Source organism: Nannospalax galili, unplaced genomic scaffold (genome assembly GCF_000622305.1).
Source record: "Nannospalax galili isolate Female #2095 unplaced genomic scaffold, S.galili_v1.0 scaffold485, whole genome shotgun sequence".
NCBI classification, from domain to species: Eukaryota; Metazoa; Chordata; class Mammalia; order Rodentia; family Spalacidae; genus Nannospalax; species Nannospalax galili.
Genome location: NW_008354534.1, coordinates 1,520,564 through 1,542,216, shown reverse-complemented (window position 1 = coordinate 1,542,216; position 21,653 = coordinate 1,520,564). Strand labels below are relative to the sequence as shown.

The 21,653-nt window shown below is 47.7% G+C and overlaps 2 protein-coding genes across 5 annotated transcripts in view; one reads left to right on the top strand and one right to left on the bottom strand.

Moving 5' to 3' along the window:
• Il17rb (interleukin 17 receptor B) overlaps positions 1-14,611 on the bottom strand; it is an 18,144-nt gene extending 3,533 nt beyond the window's left edge. The window contains exons 1-10 of the mRNA XM_008851833.3: positions 14,517-14,611; positions 12,702-12,726; positions 11,869-12,009; positions 9,883-10,010; positions 9,164-9,290; positions 7,909-7,956; positions 6,480-6,622; positions 5,851-5,916; positions 4,558-4,657; positions 2,660-2,755 (exon numbers count right to left, since the gene is read on the bottom strand). Coding sequence (XP_008850055.3) covers positions 2,660-2,755; positions 4,558-4,657; positions 5,851-5,916; positions 6,480-6,622; positions 7,909-7,956; positions 9,164-9,290; positions 9,883-10,010; positions 11,869-12,009; positions 12,702-12,726; positions 14,517-14,576 — 934 coding nt within the window. The 5' untranslated portion in view covers positions 14,577-14,611. The remainder of the gene's footprint in view (positions 1-2,659; positions 2,756-4,557; positions 4,658-5,850; positions 5,917-6,479; positions 6,623-7,908; positions 7,957-9,163; positions 9,291-9,882; positions 10,011-11,868; positions 12,010-12,701; positions 12,727-14,516) is intronic.
• A 151-nt stretch (positions 14,612-14,762) lies between these two features.
• The window catches only part of Chdh (choline dehydrogenase), a 40,707-nt gene continuing 33,816 nt past the window's right edge, over positions 14,763-21,653 (top strand). For 3 of the 4 annotated variants that reach the window (XR_003846884.1, XM_008851830.2, XM_029555345.1), the window contains exon 1: positions 14,763-15,299. The gene's annotated coding sequence lies outside the window, so the exon portion shown is untranslated. Of the gene's footprint in view, positions 15,300-17,069; positions 17,087-21,653 lie in introns of those variants that run through there. The other variant, XM_029555346.1, reaches the window with a different exon arrangement.

Sequence of the window (21,653 nt, the reverse complement as noted above, 5' to 3'; positions counted from 1 at the left end):
TGGTCTTTTTGAGACAGGGTCACCCTGTAGCCCCAGCTGTCCTGGAACTCACTATGTAGATCAGGCTGGCCTTGAACTCACAGAGATCTGCCTGCCTCTGCCTCCCAAGTGCTGGGATTAAAGGCATGCACCACCACGCCTGGCTATTTTATTATTTTATGTGTATGCGTGTATTGCCTGCTTGTAGGTAAGTGCACCCATGTTGTGCAATGCCTGCGGAGGTCAGAAGAGGCTGTCGGATCTCCTGGGACTGGAGTTCCAGACAGTTGTTAGCTGCCATGTGGGTGCTGGGATTCGAACCCAGGCCTTCTGCAACAACAACCAGTGTTCTTAACCACTGAGCCATCTCTCCAGCCCCAGATTTGGCTGTTTCTTTAAAATAACACCTTCTGTCTTTGGATCCCACCCATGGGCTGATTCTGGAAACACTTTATTTGTCCGTTACTAATAAAAGAACTGACACATCTCCAAATCCAGAGAGACGTTTTCCAGAACATGCTCTCAGGCACCAGTGAGGCATCTTTTGGTGCCAGAATTCCTGATTTGTTATCCAAATGAGACCAACAGAGTGCAGTGACATACTTCTCTCTCATGGATCCCCCAACCCTTTTCCCCACTGATGCTTCAGCAGAGCCTTGTGGCACATTAAACATCTATTTTGCACTCCTTAGTTTCCCTTATGAATATGCTGCTAGGCTAAGAAGTGGCTTTATAAATAAAGCCTTTGTTCTGATGTGGGCTATGAGATCTCTGGGGCATCCGTGTTTGAGTGCTTTGCCTGTGTATATGTAAGTGCACCACGTGCATGCAAACCTGCAGAGGCCAGAAGAAGGTGTTGGGTCCCTTGGAACTGGAATTAGAGAAGCTGCCACATGGGTGCTGGGAACTGAACCCAGATGCTCTGCAAGAGCAGTCAGTGCTTTAATCACTGAGCCATCTCTCCAGCCCCTGGAACCTCTTAATGCTCACCACAGACAAGTATAACCTGTTACCTGTCAAATGGGCTCTGCATGTCCTGAGCCTCTTTGATCATTCTGTGATAATGTTTGGCACTTACTGTTATCTGGAGGGAAGGGGCCACTTGGCTCTGGGCAAAGCACAACAGTTCCTTTGCGTCGGATGCAGTCGTTGCCACAGGTATGGAAATACGGAGTCAGCTGAGGAAAAGGAGAAGCTCAGAAAGTTCTCACCATGTTCAGAGTAAACTCTCAGCAGAACTACTCTGGTACCACCTCTTCCCTCTTTCCTGGGTTGCCCCTTCCTCTGCATTGGCATGGACAATTTTGTTCTTGGTCACATTTATGTAACCCACAGATCCAACCCAGTAACCCAAGACTAAGATACCTGTGATGCCACTGAACTTTGTGTGTGTACTGACATATTGTTTTCCTTATCTACAAGGGCTGGCTACTTCTTAATAAATACACAAATATTTCCCCTAGGATAACAGAACAGTAGGTAAATTTCCTTTCACTAGGGAAATCTATGACTTCCTGGAGAGGGGCACCGTCACAGTGGAGCCAGGGTCTGCTCCCTCTGGCTCCAAACACTTCCTTCATGTTCCAGGGAATGAAGAACAACTCTTGGGTGTGGCTGTGTTGCTCTGTGACCCTCCAGGTACCCACAATGTAAACTCAAGAGACCTGAGAGTAGCTACTGGTCCAACTTCCTGTTTCCACTTGGGCCTGCTAAGGCCCCCAGAGGATACGCACTTGCTTTCCAAAGTTTAGACTCCATCTGGTCCCTAGTCTTCTAGCTTCGAAACTGTAACTTCATTTTGCAATTTTATTTTATTTTATTAATTTTTGGTTTTTTTGAGACCCATAAAATTAAGCCCCACGCTGAGCTACCTAACAAGACTGTATGAAGCTTCTGCAACCCTGGAACTAACATAATACAACCGGCATCCTCTAACCCTGGAGCTAATATAATACAACCACCATCCTCTAAATGCAAATATTCCTGAGGTGAAAGTTCCTGTGGCTTTCTTAAAACACAGAGTTAATCTTGTTCTGTCAACATCTGATGCCTCTCACAGCTTGCACTAATATTTCCTTTTGTTTTTTTGAGCAGGGTCTCCTATAGCTCAAGCTGGCCTTGAACTCTCTAGTCAACTGAGGCTGTCCTTGAACTCCTGATCTTCCTTCCTCTACCTCCCAAGAGCTGAGATTACAGGTGTATGCTACCATGTCCTGTTGTATATCCTTTTCTACATATGCAGAAAGGGAGAAGCAGACTCTTTAATGAGTCTGTCACTAATGATGTATCTAAATAAATACCCTGATTTCTGTATTCAAATAATGTTGTAGAGTTGGCAAAGACCTTAGAGAATGTGTGAATACAAGTGAATGTTCTTAGGTCTTGGAAACTTTTTAAGTAGGATATTGTGTAGACTATGCAAATGCAACTTACTATTAACCAGCCTTTGCCCATTTTAGCACCTCACAGTAGAAGTGACCATGGCGGCCATTACCAGATCTACAAGTGCTGTTTTCACCTGGCAGAAGAGATGGAGTTATGATCACACCAGGCTCTGTAGCCATTAAGTGTGTCCTAACCCCAAACTCTACCAACATGTGGTTGCTTCTAAGAGGAATCTCCTCAAAAAGTTCAGAAGGCAGTTGCCTTACTAGGGTATCTTAAGAGTGGCAGCCCTTACCGTGCCTCCGCATTACACAGATCCCTACTGCCAGCATCCAAGTGGCCACCAGCAGCAACAGGAGGATGGAAAGACAGCCTCCTAGCACACTTCTGTCTGGAAAACAGCTTAGTCAGCTTCAGCAGGCAAAATTACATTCATTTTCTACTTGAAACAGATTTTTCACTCTCTGTGGTAGAAGTTTAGACCCTTTCAAAACATGGGTTAGAAGATCTTTGGGAAGTCTGCTGGTAGGGGTGCTCTTCCAGCATCCAGATCTTTCCCTAGATTACCGCCCCCCCTCCCATCTCCTTTCCTTGTAGCCCCAGCCAGCCTGGAACTCACTATGTAGACCAGGCTGGCCTCAATCTCACAGAGATACAGAGATTCACCTGCCTCTGCCTCTCAAGTGCTGAGATTAAATGCTTGCGTGGCCAGCTACTGTCAATTCAGTCCTACACACACACATGTGCACATATACATGAACACTTACATATACAGAGAGAGAGAGAGAGAGAGAGAGAGAGAGGAGTACAGGTGCACATGTGCCACAGTGTGTGTGTGTGTGTGTGTGTGTGTGTGTGTGTGCGCGCGCGCGTGAAAGACAGAGGATAGCTTTCTCTTGGTACCATAGGTTCCGAGGATCAAACCTGGCTTGTGAGGCCTGCGTGGTCAGCACTGTCACCTGCTTCTCTAGATTCTCAGCAGGCATGTGGGTCCCAGGAGTGAGGGGCCATCCTCCGAACTGAGGTCTCTTACTCCTTATGCACACAGCCATTTTCACTGTGGTGACTAGAGTTTGCTTGTTGTTTTTGTTGTTTAAGGAATTAGTGTTCCCCAGAGTGCACTTACGTATATAAGGCATACATATTATATATGTAATATGTCCACACAAAAGTTAGCGTTATATTTATTTATTATTTGTTATTATTTATTTATTTATTTATTTATTTATTTATTTATTTATTTATTTCCTGATTTGAGACAGGGTCTCCCTGTAGTCTCAGCTGTCCTGGAACTCACTATGTAGACCAGGCTGGCAATGAACTCACAAAGATCCGCCTGCCTCTGCCTCCCAAGTGCTGGGATTAAAGGCATGCACCACCACGCCTGGCTATTTTATTTTTTTAATAGAGCATAGGGTAATGGTTTATTTACAGAAGAGTGGGCACCCCACATTTACGGCTACACCATAAAGCCCACGCTCAAATACAGATCCTGCAGCCTCCCGACAGCCACACAAAATTGTGAGAGAAGTGCCTGTCCTAGTTTGTTTCTTCATTGCTGTGACAAAATACTCTGACCACTACCAACTTGGGGAGGAAAGGGTTTATTCAGCTTAGACGTTTTCCAGAACATGCTCTCAGGCACCAGTGAGGCATCTTTTGGTGCCAGAATTCCTGATTTGTTATCCAAATGAGACCAACAGAGTGCAGTGACATACTTCTCTCTCATGGATCCCCCAACCCTTTTCCCCACTGATGCTTCAGCAGAGCCTTGTGGCACATTAAACATCTATTTTGCACTCCTTAGTTTCCCTTATGAATATGCTGCTAGGCTAAGAAGTGGCTTTATAAATAAAGCCTTTGTTCTGATGTGGGCTATGAGATCTCTGGGGCATCCGTGTTTGAGTGCTTTGCCTGTGTATATGTAAGTGCACCACGTGCATGCAAACCTGCAGAGGCCAGAAGAAGGTGTTGGGTCCCTTGGAACTGGAATTAGAGAAGCTGCCACATGGGTGCTGGGAACTGAACCCAGATGCTCTGCAAGAGCAGTCAGTGCTTTAATCACTGAGCCATCTCTCCAGCCCCTGGAACCTCTTAATGCTCACCACAGACAAGTATAACCTGTTACCTGTCAAATGGGCTCTGCATGTCCTGAGCCTCTTTGATCATTCTGTGATAATGTTTGGCACTTACTGTTATCTGGAGGGAAGGGGCCACTTGGCTCTGGGCAAAGCACAACAGTTCCTTTGCGTCGGATGCAGTCGTTGCCACAGGTATGGAAATACGGAGTCAGCTGAGGAAAAGGAGAAGCTCAGAAAGTTCTCACCATGTTCAGAGTAAACTCTCAGCAGAACTACTCTGGTACCACCTCTTCCCTCTTTCCTGGGTTGCCCCTTCCTCTGCATTGGCATGGACAATTTTGTTCTTGGTCACATTTATGTAACCCACAGATCCAACCCAGTAACCCAAGACTAAGATACCTGTGATGCCACTGAACTTTGTGTGTGTACTGACATATTGTTTTCCTTATCTACAAGGGCTGGCTACTTCTTAATAAATACACAAATATTTCCCCTAGGATAACAGAACAGTAGGTAAATTTCCTTTCACTAGGGAAATCTATGACTTCCTGGAGAGGGGCACCGTCACAGTGGAGCCAGGGTCTGCTCCCTCTGGCTCCAAACACTTCCTTCATGTTCCAGGGAATGAAGAACAACTCTTGGGTGTGGCTGTGTTGCTCTGTGACCCTCCAGGTACCCACAATGTAAACTCAAGAGACCTGAGAGTAGCTACTGGTCCAACTTCCTGTTTCCACTTGGGCCTGCTAAGGCCCCCAGAGGATACGCACTTGCTTTCCAAAGTTTAGACTCCATCTGGTCCCTAGTCTTCTAGCTTCGAAACTGTAACTTCATTTTGCAATTTTATTTTATTTTATTAATTTTTGGTTTTTTTGAGACGGTTTCCCTGTAGCCCCAGCTAGCCTGGAACTCACTATGTAGACCAGGCTGGCTTTGAACTCAGAGATCCACCTGCCTCTGCCTCCCGAGTGCTGGGATTAAAGGTGTGCACCAACACACCCGGCTAATTTTACAATATTGAAATGGAGACTTTGGGGAAATAAAATGACTCTTCTATCTCAGAATTACTCTGAGGGTCCACCACAGGAGACACAAGCACTTTGGAAAGTCAGCAGCCACTGATGTAAGCGAAAGCAACCACAGCTGCAGGGTCAGCTTCCATACCCCACACTGTAAGGAGTCCTTGTTAATATCGCTTGTTTGGGACTACTGTGGAGAAGAGACTTAACATCTTCAAAAAGATGCACTCAGGGTTAAGGACAGATCTCAGCGGTGGTGTCCTTGCCTGGCCTTGGAAGTCCCAGGTTCAGTCTCTAATACGACACAGACACGTACACACACACAGCATCCACCCAGGAACAACCAGTCTTCCCGTTACCTCCCTTCCCAAAGCCATCATCTAACTCACCTGAACCATAGCCCCTTCACTCTCCTCAGTCACTGTGATGGCTACGGAAGTCCGCGTTAGATTATTCTGGTGCAGGTAAGCGAGACATAGTCAAGAGTTATAAGTCAAGAGTGTAGATTGGGCTGGAGAAGTAGCTTGGGATAAGAGCCTTTGCTGTTCTACAGAACCTGGGTTTGATTCCCAGCACCTACACGGTGGCTCTGTCACTCTCTTCCAGCCTTTGAGAGCACTACGCACATACCAGTAAACACACTGGCAATCAAAACATTTGTACAAATAAAAATAAATAACATCCTTTTTTAAAAAGTATGTAGATCAAGGACAGCCAGTGATGAATCCACTCTTCCTGACTTTCAGTGCATCAGACTGTGTGAAGTACTCACTTTAGACTTCTAGACTTCTGCTTTTAGTTGGGTTTCGATTTATTTAGCCCCCCAGGGTACCTACAGGGGTTTGTCTCTATCTGTTGAATTAATCAAAGTAGCCTAGCACTCTTAGACAACAGACAGTTCTGTGCTCTCTCAAAAGAAAACCTATTCAAAGGATCCTAAAGTGTCTGCACTGTCCTTCAAGATACAGAACCTGGAGGTTGGGGTTGGGGTGACAAGAGGAATGGAAGGGAAAAGTACCTCCACCACAACAGAAAGCCCCAATATTATGTTACGTTGAATGAAAACCATGTATGTATTTCCAAGGGGATTGGTTGTAAAATTCACTTCAACTGTCTCCTCATTCTTCTTACAAGCAGTGATGTTTGGGTTCCACAGACTTCCTACAAGTTGAAAGAGAACCACACGGATGAACTTGCTAACTCCTCCCTCATGAGGCCCCAACAGGGTTTTGCAGAAACAGATCTAAGTAAGTCCTTAGGCAAGCAAGAGACCAGAACTCCACTATAGTATAGTTTTAAACATTGCTCCCTGGATCTCAAAAGTGCCAGATGCCGAAGAAAATTTAGGGGGCCCCATGGTACTGCTTTAGCAGCTTCCTTGAGCTGGGAGTGGTTAGAGGCACAGATCACATTCTGCTTCTCAGCACCGCCCCCCCCCCGCCCCCCCGCACACTGTATTTTTTAGTTAAGAGCTAGGACCAGTATTTTCTTCTTTCTGGGATGGGAATAGGAACCTCAATTTGGGAGGCATGCCCCCAAATGCGTAGTCAGTGAACCAATTAGAGCTGCCAGCCTTACTGGATACAAAGAAGGAAGGAAATGGCTCAGAACTTACAGAAACCCCAGGCAGGTCAACTGTCAAAAAGTCAGTTGTTTTCATTCATGTGACTTGCAAATAAGAACTAGGATAATTTCCAGGAACTATATAGAAGAACCAATTATCTTCCCTGCCCAGGAGACCATTTCTGGTCCTGGCTCTGGAACTGGTTTTAGGAGTGAATTCCAGGGCTGATTCCAGGACCTCACACCCCCAGGGCCTCCATTCTTTTACACACCTCTGGTGTGAGGAAAGATCTTGGCAAATACCACTAGCCTTGTTATCACTACAAGACTATACTGCCCAGAAATGTATAGTAATCCTTAGAAATTGGATTAGGGACTGATCATCCTCACATCCTTATAATTCTCGAGCAGGGTTCCAACAGTCTACCCATGGGAAAGATGATCCTTTGAGGACAAAGGTTGAAGCATTCTCCTTTACTAATAGCTCATTAGTAAGACTAACATTTTGTTTACTGAACAGAAGGTTCCCAAGGCCCCCATGACCTCAGGTCAGTTGTGATAAGCAGGGGAAAGGGCCAATCACAAAACAACTTCCCATTGGCACCACTGTTAGGTGTGGTTTGGGCTAAAATGTTAGTTTAACCAAGAGGGGATGGGGACTGTCATTCCACCATATAAACTAAGAGTCTGGCCCTCCCTGGATAGGTTGCTTCAGTGTCTTAGGATCAAGAGCTCTGGGTGTTTGCACCTTCACTGAGTGGTTTGGACACACCACTCCCGGATCTATCTCTCAGTTCTTTATCTGTAGAAGGATAGACAGAACTTTGTGGGCTCTGGTTTTAGAATCTAAATAACAAAAGCAAAATGTTGCATTTTTTACTTACCTGCCTCAATGCACTGTTTTTTATATTTCATTATGTGGTTTAGGCAGCCTGGAAGTTTGAATAAAGGTTTTTATACTTTAGTGAAATATATTTGTATTATAGCCCCCTTGCCAGCACACACACACATACACACACACACACACACACACACACACATACACACACACCCTCTGACAAATTGGTAAACATTCCAGATATGAAACAGCAAATCTAAACAGGAAACTAACATTTTACCATCAAACAAAATCCTCTGCCCAAGGAAGCGGTAACCAGTCTAATTAATTAAATACAGCCTTTATCAAAACAGAATTGACAGCCGCTAAGTGACTCGGAAACCAAAAAGTGAGGCTTGATAATACATGTAGATTCAGTTCCTTCCAGACATGAAGCTTAATCCACCCTGATGCCTACCAAGTTTGAGGCCACCCTAGCCAGGTGATGAAAGTAACCGTTGCTAGTGATGTCATACAGCCCAGATATAGTGAGGAGGACCCAATACCTTGGGGGACTCATACCCAAAACCCATATCCCTGGCCTACAAATATCAGATAAAACCAAATGAGAGACAATCTATAGGATTTTTGACAAGGTGATGAAAAACAACAACCAGAGGAAGGTAAGGTGGCTCAGGGGGACATTAATGGAAAAACAGCCGAAATCCAAAGAGCCTGGAGTTCAGTTAACAGAAATGTACTGAAGTTGGTTTTTGGCTTTGGCAAATGGACCTCAGTAACATAAGATGGTAACAATCAGAGGAACTGAGGGCATACACACCTGTTACCACATTTGCAAATTCCCTAAAATGATTCCAAAATTTAAAAGGTTACTTAAAAACAAAATGAAGTTTGACATCATCAGGAAAACGGAAACTGACTGTGTAGCAAAGGGTGTGACACCAAAGCCACCCTGGATGGTCTAGAACACCAGACCACAAAGAGCTGAAAGGTCAATGCCACTGTGTACGACCCAGGGCAAGAGACTTGGGCTACCCCAGTCCCCAGAATGGCAAGAGGCTTGGCCTAAAGACACATGCCAAGTGTTCCGTACCCTACCTGGCACCCAGGAATGAGCTTGTCGCCACATTTTACCCTACTTAACCCTCTCCTCTCTGAACTCTGAGTGAGGAGTGGTTACTACTGTGTCCATATTACAGATGAGGAAACTGCGACCTTGAAAGACTAAAGCCTCGTCCAGGGTTCTCAAGGCCACCCCCAAACAGGTGTCCCAGTAAGACAGAATAACTGAAGACGTTTACCTGGAGAGGTGAAGTTCACGGACAAAGAAGGGCTGTCTTCATTCATGTTAGCGTTGGGGATGTTGTGGGCCCCGATGAGATAGAGTGTGTTCAGTGCCACAGGAAAGCCAACGTAGGAGAAGGTCCACTGCAAGGCAAAGTGAGGTGCATGAGTTGCTGACAGGCTGCACAGCACAAGAGAAGAGCCTCCATGCAGGGCCCTTTTCATTTGTAAATATTTGACATTTATTTTGTGTGTGTGCATGGGTCACAGTACACATATGGAGGTCAGAGGACAACCAGCAGGAGTTGGTTCTCTCCACCACATAGGTTCCAGGGATCGAACAAGACTGGCAGCTTTGGCAGGCAACACCATCAGTCACTGGGCCCCTTTTCATTTGTTATCTTTACACTCATGCTCCTGCTGAAGCAGGTCTCTGTTCCTGTAGGGAACAGATCCCACCCAATCTGCTGATGTCACTTGGAATCAGAGAGGCATGGTGTTTTAGAGCCAGGATATAACTGAAGTCTAGCTCCCCTCACTTTGCTGATAGGACACTGGGTGTCAGAGATGCTGACTTGCCCAAGGTACTGAGCAGACAAGTGGCCAGAAAAGGCGTCTGAACCCAAGCATCCTGCTCTGCATCAGCTGCTCACCAGGCTTTTCTGGGGCACATCGTTTATGCTCCCTAAGCAAAGGACCCAGCTGTCAGTGGCAGTCATAGGCCTAAAGTACTTACTTTGCCACCAGAAGGTCTGGTCTGACTCTGGAAGGCCTCTGTGTAATTGCACCTAACACAGCTGTAAGTCTGCATGTTGCTTTTGCCTGTCACGCAGATCTTGGTGGCCTTCAACAAGCGGATGCTGGCTGCAGAGACAAGTGGGCAGTTGTTTTGTTAGCACTTACCACGTGGTTCACATGGTAACCAATATCTCCCAAGCCACATTTTGGTGTAATTGTGGTACCCAATGTAAGATGGGGTGAATGAGGCTTTGGGATCTGGGGGTGCTCTGAGTTTCACAGAGTATCTCTGGTTAGTGATGCATCTACCCTACTTTGAACAGACTGCTTGAGGGAGCCACACAAAGACCTCCAAGTGTTGCCACCAGACCATGCCTATTTTGACTGCTCTACCCATGCACTTTCTTTCTGATGTATTCTTTCCTCCATTCCTCCCTCTCCAAGTTTCCTTTAAAGCTTATCATATCCCATAACAACAGCTACCAAAGAGCTCACTCTGCTTGGTGTGGGTCCAAAAACTATTGCAGCAACGTGCAGGAGTCTCTTCAGGGCCCCTGCCCTGGTTCTTCCTGCCCTATTCCATTCACATAGAGCACAGCTCCCCTTGGGGTGTCCCTTCACACTGCCTGTATCTCCTCTCCTACTCCTTGAAAACCACGCTGGTGTTGTTGGTCACCGGCTCATCTCCCTGGATCAAATGCATTCTTCACTCCAAGCCCACTTTGGCTTGAGAAAGGGTCTCACTCTGTACCCTGAACTGTCCTGGAAGACAGTATAGAGCCCAGGCTGGCCTCAAACTTGCAGCAAGCTCCCTGCCTCAGTTTCTCAAGTTTTGGGTAATTGGACTCTTGACTGGACTGAGTTTAACTTTGGCAGATAGAAACCACAAGCATAGCCGGGCGTGGTGGCACATTCCTTTAATCCCAGCACTTGGGAGGCAGAGGCAGGCAGATCTTTGTGAGTTCAAGGCCAGCCTGGTCTACATAGTTCCAGCCCAGCTGGGACTACAGGGGAACCCTGTCTTAAAAAAAAAAAAAAAAGGAAAGAAAGAAAGAAAAGAAAAACTACAAGTATAGGCATTAGAGTCAGGATTTTAGAGTCAGGATTGGCTCAACTTAGGAACCCATATGTTGCTTTGAGCATGATCTGGAGGAAATGCCAGGACTTTCAGGATGGTTTTGGGGAGTGGAAAAGTGACCTAAGCCAGCACTTTTGCTAAACTAGAGGAATCATCTCTGGTCTCTCCCACTCCTTTTTCCATGAAATAGGACTTCAGAAGGCCACAGCTCAACCACCTGGCACTTACCTGACCAGTACTGGCTAAGAAGCCACCCAGAGTGCTCCTATTCAGTCACTCCCACACCAGAGTAACCATCTTTATTATTATTATTTTTTTTATTTTATGTGTATGAGTGTATTGCCTGCATGTATGTGAGTACACTCGGGTCATGCAATGCCACGGAGGTCAGAAGAGGGCTTTGGATTCCCCTGGAACTGGAGTTAAGGACAGTTCATAGATGCCATGTGGGTGCTGGGAATGGAACCTGGGTCCTCTGCAAGAGCAATCAGTGTTCTTAACTGCTGAGCCATCTCTCCAGCCCCCAGAGTAACCATCTTGACTTCTAACCTCTAGATTAGCTTTGCTCTTTCAGAGGATAATGCAGTATGCACAACTGTAGGTGTGATTACAGACACTGTGTAACTCCTTGGACTTTGGCTGCTTAGGTGTGACATCCATATTATTCTACACACACACATGTGCGTACACGCCAACAGTTCTCGCTGTGTTGGGTTTCACTTGGTGATTCCATTCCTCTCCCAGTTACCTGGGTGCTTCTGTGCACATCCTGGGATGTGTCCTTCCCTGCATACATATGGACACTTCTGTTAGGTGTGCCAAGGAGTGGATTAATGGGTCCTATACCCTGCACATTTCTGGTTCAGTAGGCACTTCAGGCCTTAGCTTTGACTGATGCAAACTTACCATCTGCCCGGAGTGTCCAGCTTATGTTCATCAAAATGGAATAGTCTTCTGCTACAATACTCGTTTTAACAAGTTCCACTTGGAGGTTCCTCAAGTCTCCTGGGGTGAGAGTGTGTTGGACCATCCACTCCGGAGACGGTCCTGGGAAAAGAAAGGCAAGACTTCCTATGACATTCTTGTTTCAGGCCCAATCTAATGCCACTTCCTCCAAGTGATCTACCCTGCTCCATCCCTGCCACAATTCATCACTTCTTCCTGCTAAGGCAAACCATCCTTTCTGGATGCTGGCTGATTTATGCACCTGAGTAAATGCTCTCAGTCTTGTGGCCTCAAACTACACAGCACTTGGGGTGCTCTAGGTGTGCATAGGCATATGTATGTTTAGTGCATTTAACATGTTTTTTGGGGCCAGTCCTGCTTTCCCCATGCCTCAGCCTTATACTCCAGCCAGCTTTCCTGCCCGCCTCCCTTGGCAAAACCCCACTTCTCTTCAAAGGCTACATTTTCAGTCACCCATGTGTAGAACATGTGCTCCTTGGTCCCAACGTTAGTGCTGTCCTCCTCCCACCACACTTGCTGTCCCTCTGTAGAGCGGCACATACTTCTTTCCACCTTGCATGGTGAGTTCCACTCTGCCTATGTGCCAATTCACCAGGTGGCCAGCCCATCTCAAACACATCCTTATTCCCTGAATATGCCTTGAAAACTTCACTCTTGTTAGTTAACAAAGCAATGCATCACCCTGGACCTGGTCTCCCATGACCCCACTGCCTGGTTCAGGCCCTCTTAAAGTCCAACTATGCTTCCAAATGCCCGTTCTGTAATGTACCTACCATTCTCAGAGCCACACTGAATAGTCTGCAGAAGAGAAAGAAACAAAGAGTCACTTTGAAGATAGCAAACCACAACACTTGCTTCACCAAATTAGGTAAAACACCATCCTTTCCTTGAAGGGTTTGTACAAGTGACAAACTTTGGAAGAATAAATGACGTGGTTTGGTTGTACTTCACAGCTTGGGGGGCACTAAGCTACCCCACTGCAGGCTATAATGGACATGAAATTGTCAATGGTATGTCTGATCCTCATTTGGCAGCCCATCAACTCACTTGAAGACCAGGTAGGCACCACATATCTCTGGGTGTCATCCTTCCCTGCCATAAGCAGGAGGTGGCTGCGAGCCACTGTGAGTCCCCGCTATTATCTAATGTTTAACTGTAGGTTTTCAGGACAGTACAATTTTTTTTACTTTCCCAAGGTTAAGGATTGACTATGCCAAGAGAAAAAAGCAGCAAGCAATGAACTCAGTCCATGGGGGCTTTCCCAGCTTCTAACAAACTTCTACTCAGATGCAGAAGGACTTGCCTGAGCTCTTTAGAAAACCATGAGAGCTAGATTGTGATTTCATCATCCTATCATTTTAAAACAGATTTCAAAAAAGTAAATATGTATTATCTGTATTATTACTGTCCATAAAAGGACAGTACTAAACTCTGAGGTTTACATTAAAAAAACAAAAACCAAAAAACAATAAGCACATTGATTTGAGAATATCATATTGAGCCTAAAATATTTAATTTTTAGTTGCCAGTAAACTCCAGTGACAGAGCCAGGGGCTCTAGGACACCAGCCCTCTTACTGTCCACATTTCCAAACACCTTGCAAGACAGAAGATAGAGATTTTGGAGACAGAGTCTCCCTGTACCCCCAGCTGGCCTGGAACTTGCTATGGAGACCAGGCTGCCCTCCATCTCAAAGATCCACCTGCCTCTGCCTCCCAAGTGCTGGGATTAAAGGTGGGCACCACCATATCAGGCTCAGAAACCAAAGATTTTGATGGAGTAATTTGGGCATGGGTGAAGTCATGAGTCATCCTTTGCTTTGTGACATTCTTTTGAAGTAATGGAGCCACCAACTAGGAGCTAAGCGCTTGTTGATGAACAGTGAGATAAGGTGTAGAGAAAGGCCCAGCAACAGCTCTACACTCCACAAATTCAAACCATTGTCCTTACTTAGAAACTACCACCAGGACTGTAAATTCTTCCTGTAGAAAAACCAAGGTGACCTCAGCAGCAGAGCCGGCATGGGGAATCTGGCCAGGGGAACCCGCTGAGGACCTCCAGCATCCAACAAGGATGCTGTCTGAATTCTTTTCTTTAATGATTCGGAAGATTCCTTCAGTCATTCGGGAGACTGGGGAAGAAAGGATATCTGCCTTCAGAAATCTCCAAGACAGAAAGGAAAACAAGCAGGCCGGCAGGTGACTGTTCTGATGCCCCACAGGTGGGCAATCCAGGTATAAGCAATGCTGTCTAGTCATCACGGACAAGGAGCAAGGCATGTTATTGGTAGAAACCCTGTGTGAGTTGAGTACCACCCTTTTATAAGGGATAAGGAGGCTTGGTGAACCCAAATGCGGTGGTATCTGGGACCAGACCTAATCTCGTGCTCCCAGCACAAAGCAGCCTGACAACCTTAGCTGCCCTGTAGACTGGGAACTAAAAGCCAATAAGGGTCTGAGTACCACTGAGGCTGTCCCAGGTGTGCAGAGCTGTCCCTCTTCAGAGGATGGTCCACGGACAATTTCCGTGCTGGCAGGTCCAACTTGAAAGGATGAGAATGGAGGGAAGGAAGAAGCACAGGGGCTTACCGGCTCTTGGGGCACGGCGCTCCTGCACAGCGTGGCCAGGCTCAGCAACACAAGCGACATGGTCTGGCCACTGCCCGCCACCACGTGGGACTCGGGGCGGCTGCCCACTGCCCTCTTATCCCGGCGCCCGGGGGCAGCTCCCTCGGGGCTCCGCCTTCCGCAGCGCCGCCCTGCCTGGCCCGGGGCGGGCACTGGTTCCCGGGTGGTAAAGTGGCCGCGCTGACGCCTGCGGGGCTCGCGGGGGTGGGCGGGGTGCGCGCGGCTCGGGTCTTGGGACGATCGGAGCTTGTGCCGCGCGCGCTGAGCTCGGTGCATACCTCGAGCCCGTGCACAGGTGCATGCCGAGAGCCTGCTGCACCCGCTCCCGGAGCCCGGCCCCCGAGCAGAGCTGGCCTAGCCGCCCGCCCGCCCCTTCCCGGCGCCGAGAGCGCGCGGCGCGCAGAGGCTGCCAGTTAAAGTGCAGGGGGCCAGGGCCCCGCCGCCTTCTCTGTGCGCCCGGCTCCTTCGCTCCTGCGGCGGGTCGGACCCCGTGGCCCAGCGGCCCAGCGGCCCCAGCGGCCCAGGAGGAGCAGCTGAAAGGCGGCGGCCGCCCGACGACTGCGGGCCGGAGCGTAGTGGGTCGGGAGGACCTGGAGCCCCCTTTCCACAGCCGTGAGCCTCAGAAAGAAAAGGGAAGGGACGGGGCCTCCCAAACCTTGTCTACCTCTCCGAGACAGCTGTTGGCTGGAACTTAGTTACGTGGCTTAGTGATAGGAGTCACCACCCCACCGCTCAGGCTTTCTGGTGAGTATATTTCCATAAACGAGATCTGATGGTTACAGATGGGGTCCCAAAACTGGCGCCCTAGCAGTGACTTCAGGGCTGCGGTTCTCACATGTCCCAGGGCTACTGGATCTCCACCGCTCAGCCCTTAATTTTGGGGAGGTGGCTCAGGGACCATCCTTCTGAGATGAAGTGGCTTGAGAGAGGGAACAGTCCAGGATCATTTGGGATCAGGGAGGAGTCACAGAGCCTGGAATTCAGCCCTTCATTTGCCGAAGGCCGGGTTGGAGTGACCAATTTAGGGTGTCACACTTGTAGGCGGTGGAATTGGAGGGGTCCCTAGAGTGGGCCGTGGAAATCACAGGTGATTTGTCTCTGTTGAGAGGCTGTGCTGAGTCAAGCAATTGTGTTTGCTGAAGCCCTCCTGGGAGCCAGACCTAGTTCACCTGTGAGGCTCAGGTGAGGACTCTGTTTCAGACCCAGATGGAGTAGGCCCAGTCCCCAACCTTGAGGTCATTTGGGGCCCTGCATGCCTACACGGTGGGATTGTAGGGAACCATTTCCTGAGCGAACTGACCAAAGTTCCTGCCCAAGGAAGTTCACAAAAGTAAGGTTGTGGCCTGGCTCCTGCCTTGGACTGGGCCACCCTGGGCCCCTCACTCAGACTCTTTGAGTTGCTTGGGCCTTGTCCTGGGATCATTTCTAGCTCTCTTAGTAGCCCTGATGAATGGTAAACAGCTGGTGGGTGCAAAGGTGAACTGCTGAGGCTTGGGCTTGGAAAATGAGTGCAGTGTTAGGAACACTCAAGGACAAGGTGCCTGCCCTGTTGCAAAAGCACAGTGGGGATTGCCTTGTGTTCAGTTTCACATCTGGAACTTTGTTCCCCCGTGGAGCTGAGGAACAGGGTAGACAGATGTTTAGATGGCTGTCAGTGTTCAGTTTGGAAAGACCACCTGTGCATCTATACAAGGCAGGTCAGGGAACACCCCCTTTCAGACCAGGGAGGAGCAGCTGACTGCTAACATATGTTCACTCTGTGTAGCTGGGTGCCAGCCCAAGCTGGGCTGGAAGAACAGGCCTTGGTGTAGTGAGCTAAGGGCAAAGGCTTTGGGACAACAGGGTTATAGAGATCAGACCCAGAGACAGGTCTTGGAGTCAGCCATTTCTTGGGCTTTGTGTGCGTGTGTGTGTGTGTAGTGACGACTTGGCACAAGACAGGTGCTCTTGGAGTCACATGGACTCAGAAACCAGGGGTGGCCTCATCTGACTTTGGCAAGAATGGATGGGAGAGACCCAGGAGAAAGTGGGCTTGGAAATGGTGGGTAGGGAGTGGTTTTGCTTCGAAGGGGTCAGGCAGCTAAGTTTCTTCTTTAGGGGAAGAGTTGGTAGCAAAGGACAGAGGAAGAGTGGGTGAAGGTGGTAGTGGGAGGGGGCTGTGTGGTAGTGAGAGTACCAGGCAATGGTGACAGACAGCCACCTGACCAGAGGTTTTCCCCTGCTCCAATGATGACAAGCATGGAGATGACACTGTCCTGGTTCTGGGCCAGGGGTGTACCCGCTCATCCTGACACCGCTTGAATGGACAGTGGAAAGAAGTAGAAGGAAGGCTCTGCAGCCACAGCTGGAGTCACACATGGGCAAAGAGGATGTACCATGTCTCTTCAGGAGCATTTGTACTGCCTCAGACCACAAGTGCTGCTCCATGAGTGATCCTTGTTGATTAACATGCAGCCTCTGAGGTGATCTGCTGGAGAGGACCCACTCGCTCAAGTGCCTAAGCCTGATGACCAGAGGCAGGGCCACCACAGGTCAAGACGGCTTGGTGTCCCCTTAGTTTCCTCTTCTGTAGCAGTGAGTGAGTGAGCCAGGTAGTGGCCAGAGGTGACTAGTGGCTAAAAGAAGTGACCTTCAGTGATGCATTCTGCCAAGTCTACACTTTTGCAAGAGCTATCTGGCACAGCAAGTCTCTGCGTCCAGCGGCTCAGTGGGTATTCATTAAATTCCAGAATGAATGGATAAATTAGCACATCTTCCTCTAAGGCCTTGTGAGTTTGCCTATCCAGGAGGGCTATTTTGGACTTCTTCCTTTCCCACCATGTAGGGGAAGGTTACAGTCTGGGCTAGGGGCTGGAAAACCCCTCTGCCTACCACCCAGACTTCTAACAGGCTCTGTGTTGCTTGTTGAGACTCCAAGCCTCCATGCTTCCTGGCTCTGTGACTCACTTCGTATCTCTTGGGCCTTGACCAAAGCTCTGGTCTTTTGCAGCTCAGTTTCCTGTTCACCATATCCTGGGGCTGACATCAGTGCTGCTACCCTAGCAGGGTTGTTAGGAAACTTAGAGGAAACCAGTCAGGAAAGCGAGTTGAAGACTTTTAATTTGCCATGTGGATTTAGAGCAGGGAAGACAGGATAATTAAAAAAAAAATTCTACTAGTTCTCTCGTTCCAAAGGCGGAAATTTCCTTGGACCTGAGGGAGAGTCCCCAGATTCCATCACTGCTATAAGACCTTTGTTACTCTGCTGGATTCAACCTGTATGGGGGTTGTTGACATGAGTCTAGTTTCCACCCATACAGGTGGAATTTTCCACTTTGTTCTTTTGCAAATATTAATCAAGGCCCTGGACAGTCAACAGTGGATTCATTGTCTCTTGAAGAGGGAGCCAGTTCTGGTGAATACCAACTGCCTGCCAGGGTCCCTGCAGCCAGCCTCAGCCTGGAGAGGAGCCACTGGAACACTCTAGCCCCTAGTGCTGCCCCTGCCCTCTCTTCTATTCCAGCTGCTTGGACTTGGCCATGCCTGATTTAAGCCTGAAACCATGAGCCCACCCAGGGCTTGTACCCCATGCTTCCCAGCAAGGCCATAGAACTGCATATGTTATTTGCCCCAATAGGAAGGGCTGGCCCAGAAAAAGCCCCCAGACCCAGGCACGATTATAGCTTCGTGTTAGTGCCATCCCAGTCAGTTCCTGGGGTAAAACTGTGAGGTCATAACCAGTATGTCCTGTACATTGCAGTGATCTCTGTCCCCTGGACCCTTGTGTTGACTTTCATATTTGTTTTTTGTTTTTTTTTTTAATATCACACTGGGGCTTTGAGGAAAGTCTAGAACACAGAAGAGGTGGGCACCATTTCCTTCTCTCAAAGGCCCTGTGTAGGTGGCGTGATGGAGACAGCCTCATAGGGATGTAGGGCAGTTCACCCAAGTGATAAAGCTGTGTGGGGCACAAGTAGACTGAGTGATGCTATAATTTTTGATCAATGATAGTTGAATCAACCTGACGTTGTTATTATTATCTGTCGTAGTTGTAACTTCCCATTCTATACTTAACAGAGGAGAACATGAGATGAATAACGTTGAGCAGGAGGACAGGTGTGAATCATGAGCTGCCTGAAATCCCCACATGTTTTGAGCTTTATACTTTTCTTTCTTTTTGTTTTTTTGGTCTTTTTGAGACAGGGTCTCCCTGTAGCCCAGCTGTCCTGGAACTCACTATGTAGACCAGGCTGGCCCTGAACTCCCAGAGATCTGCCTGCCTCTTCCTTTATCTTTGCTGGGATTTTTGTTTGTTTGCTTGCTTGTTTTGTTGTTTGAGTCAAGGTTGATCTCCGAGTCATTTTCTCCTGCCTGAGCCTTGACCTCCTGAGTGTTGGGATTACAGATGTGTGCTACCATGCCCAGCAGCTAAGCTCTAGCTCTTCCTTTTGTGAAGTAGATGGCTATTTCCATTTAAATAGTTATCTATTTTTATGTATATGAGTGTTTTGTCTGTGTGTGTGTGTGTGTTTACATGCCATGTGCACACCTAGTGTTAGATCCCCTGGAACTGGAGTTATAGCCAGTTTTGAGCTGTTGTGTGGGTGCTGGGAACTGAACCCAAGTCCCCTGCAAGAGCAGCAAGTGTTCTTAACCACTGAGCTATCTCTCCAGCCTGTTTCCATTTCATAAATGAAGAAACTAAGGCCCAGAGAGCCTGCATCCTGTGTGATGGGTGAATTATAACTCCAGCCCAAGAATCTTTTCCACCAACAGCTTTCACTTCTCTTTTAAAATATTTTATTTATTATTTTTATGTGTATGAGTGTATTTCCTGCATGTGTATAAGTGCACCCGTGTTGTGCAGTGCCCTCGGAGGTCAGAAGAGGTTGTCAGATACCCTGGGAACTGGATTTACAGATTGTTGTTAGCCGTCATGTGGGTGCTGGGAATTGAACCCAGGTCCTCTGCAAGAGCAGTCAGTGCTCTTAACTGACTGATCCATCTCTCCAGCCCCTTGATTCTCTTTTAAAGTCATGGAACCTGAATATGGAACTCAAATTTATAAGACCAGATACAAGTGTAAGTGTATTTCATAATTTGATGCTTGTGCTTTAAGTTGATAATTTTTTTTTTTTTTTCTTTTTGGTCTTTTTGAGACAGGGTCTCCCTGTAGCCCCAGCAGCCCTGGAGCTCACTATGTAGACCAGTCTGGCCTTGAACTCACAGAGATCCGCCTGCCTCTGCCTCCCGAGTGCTGGGATTAAAGGCGTGCACTACCACGCCCGGCCTAGTTGATAATTTTTTCCGTATGGAGAACTATGATACCATGTTCAGCAGCATGCTCTGGAAACTGACTATGGGAGCTGGTGACCTCTAACGCTAACCTGACTTATTTCTGCAGTTGGTTTAGTGATAGCGTAGTTTTCAGCTGCTACAGAGGAGTAGATGGAGTCTTTGAAGCAGCTCACTTTGCTGTGTTGGGACCCTCTGCAGTTACAGTTATTTAGAAGTTTAGAAGGGGACATGTGTGTAAGTTGGGGGTCTGATTGCAGCTGCAGAGAGCAGGGCAGACGCCTTGGACTTGCATCCTGCCAATTCTGGGATTTGCTGGAGGTTGCTTGGTGTGCAGTGGTTGGTAGTATGTGGGTGAGTTTGAGCTTCCAAATCACATGGGCTTCGTGGAGCTGTTGCTCTTTTTTTTTTTTTTTAATATATTTTTTTTATTTTTATTTTATGTGTATGAATGTATTGCCTGCATGTATGTGAGTGCACCCATAATGTAACCAAAGTCTTAGGGCAAAAGCCTGGCTCTGGCAGCCCCAACAGGATAGATGGCAACCGCTCATCTCAGGAGTGATGGTAAAAAGGAATGAGAGGTCCAATCAATGTGGCCACACTGGGAGGAGGTAAAGTCTCCAGTGATCCCAAGTCCATCTTCTTTTTTTTTGGTCTTTTTGAGACAGGGTCTCCCTGTAGCCCCAGCTGGCCTGGAACTCACTATGTAGACCAGGCTGGCCTCAAATTTACAGAGATCCGCCTGCCTCTGCCTCCCAAGTGCTGGGATTAAAGGCGTGCGCCACCATGCCCAGCTCCAAGCCCATCTTCTTTAGGTTTAAATAGAGGAAGAATGGGGCAGGTGAGCAAGAGGCATGTGCAGTGAAGTAGCCCCCCCCCAAGTGGTCTGCGTTGTCTGTAGAAGTCCTTACTGCCTGAGGGACAAGGTGGTTCTGAGGAGTGGTTTACTCCAGTTCCAGGGTGCAGCCTCACCCGTGGATAATTGCCCTTATCTAGGGTTGGTTTGTCCTGGAAAGTTCTACTGTTGCTGGGATCCAGGATGACTGCAGGTTTAGGACAACTTATCTCTGCCCCTTCCATCTTCTAAGGGGATGGGATAGGCTAGATAGAAGGACACTCCTTAGTCATTAACATGCCTATGGTGAATCAAACAGGAGTTTGACCCAAAGTAGACACACTAAACAAAGGCAGAGCTGTCAGGCCTTCATCCTGCTTTTAGTCACCGTGTGGCCCAAGTGGGGAGTGAGTTTCTGTTATCTTAATGTTACATCTATATGAAGTACTTTGAGACACTGCAAGGGGTGGAGGGAGCTGACAGGCTTGACAAGGCTCTGGTGTTCTGGCAGGGGATAGCAGTCTATAACACTCTTTAGCTCTCTATGGTGAAGGACTTGATATTTGCTCATTAAATTTCTCATGGGCTGATTTAAAAATGCAGTGCATATTAATTACGATAATAAACCAAGCCACACAGAGTGAAAGCTGGTATCCATGAGAGGTCTGGGACAGAGGTAAGGTCATTGTGCTAGCAGCCTGGAGTAGTTTCTCAAATCTGCCTTCCACTCAGTACTTAACCTTTCACAGCCAGTCAAGGATAGTGTGTGGGCTGCTCCAGCTTACCTGCACTGTATCCTGTTACTTTGAGCAGGAAGTGTTTTGTTTTGTTTTGTTTTGTTTTGTTTTTCCACTGAGATTTAGAAAACTGTTTAACAGTTTTCACTTGAAAGAGGGAATTACAACAACACAAAAAGTGTTGCAAAAGGCCCCAAACTCCTAGGGAGAGTTTCAGCCTGTCCTCAGCTGGGCCCTCACCTCTTGCCT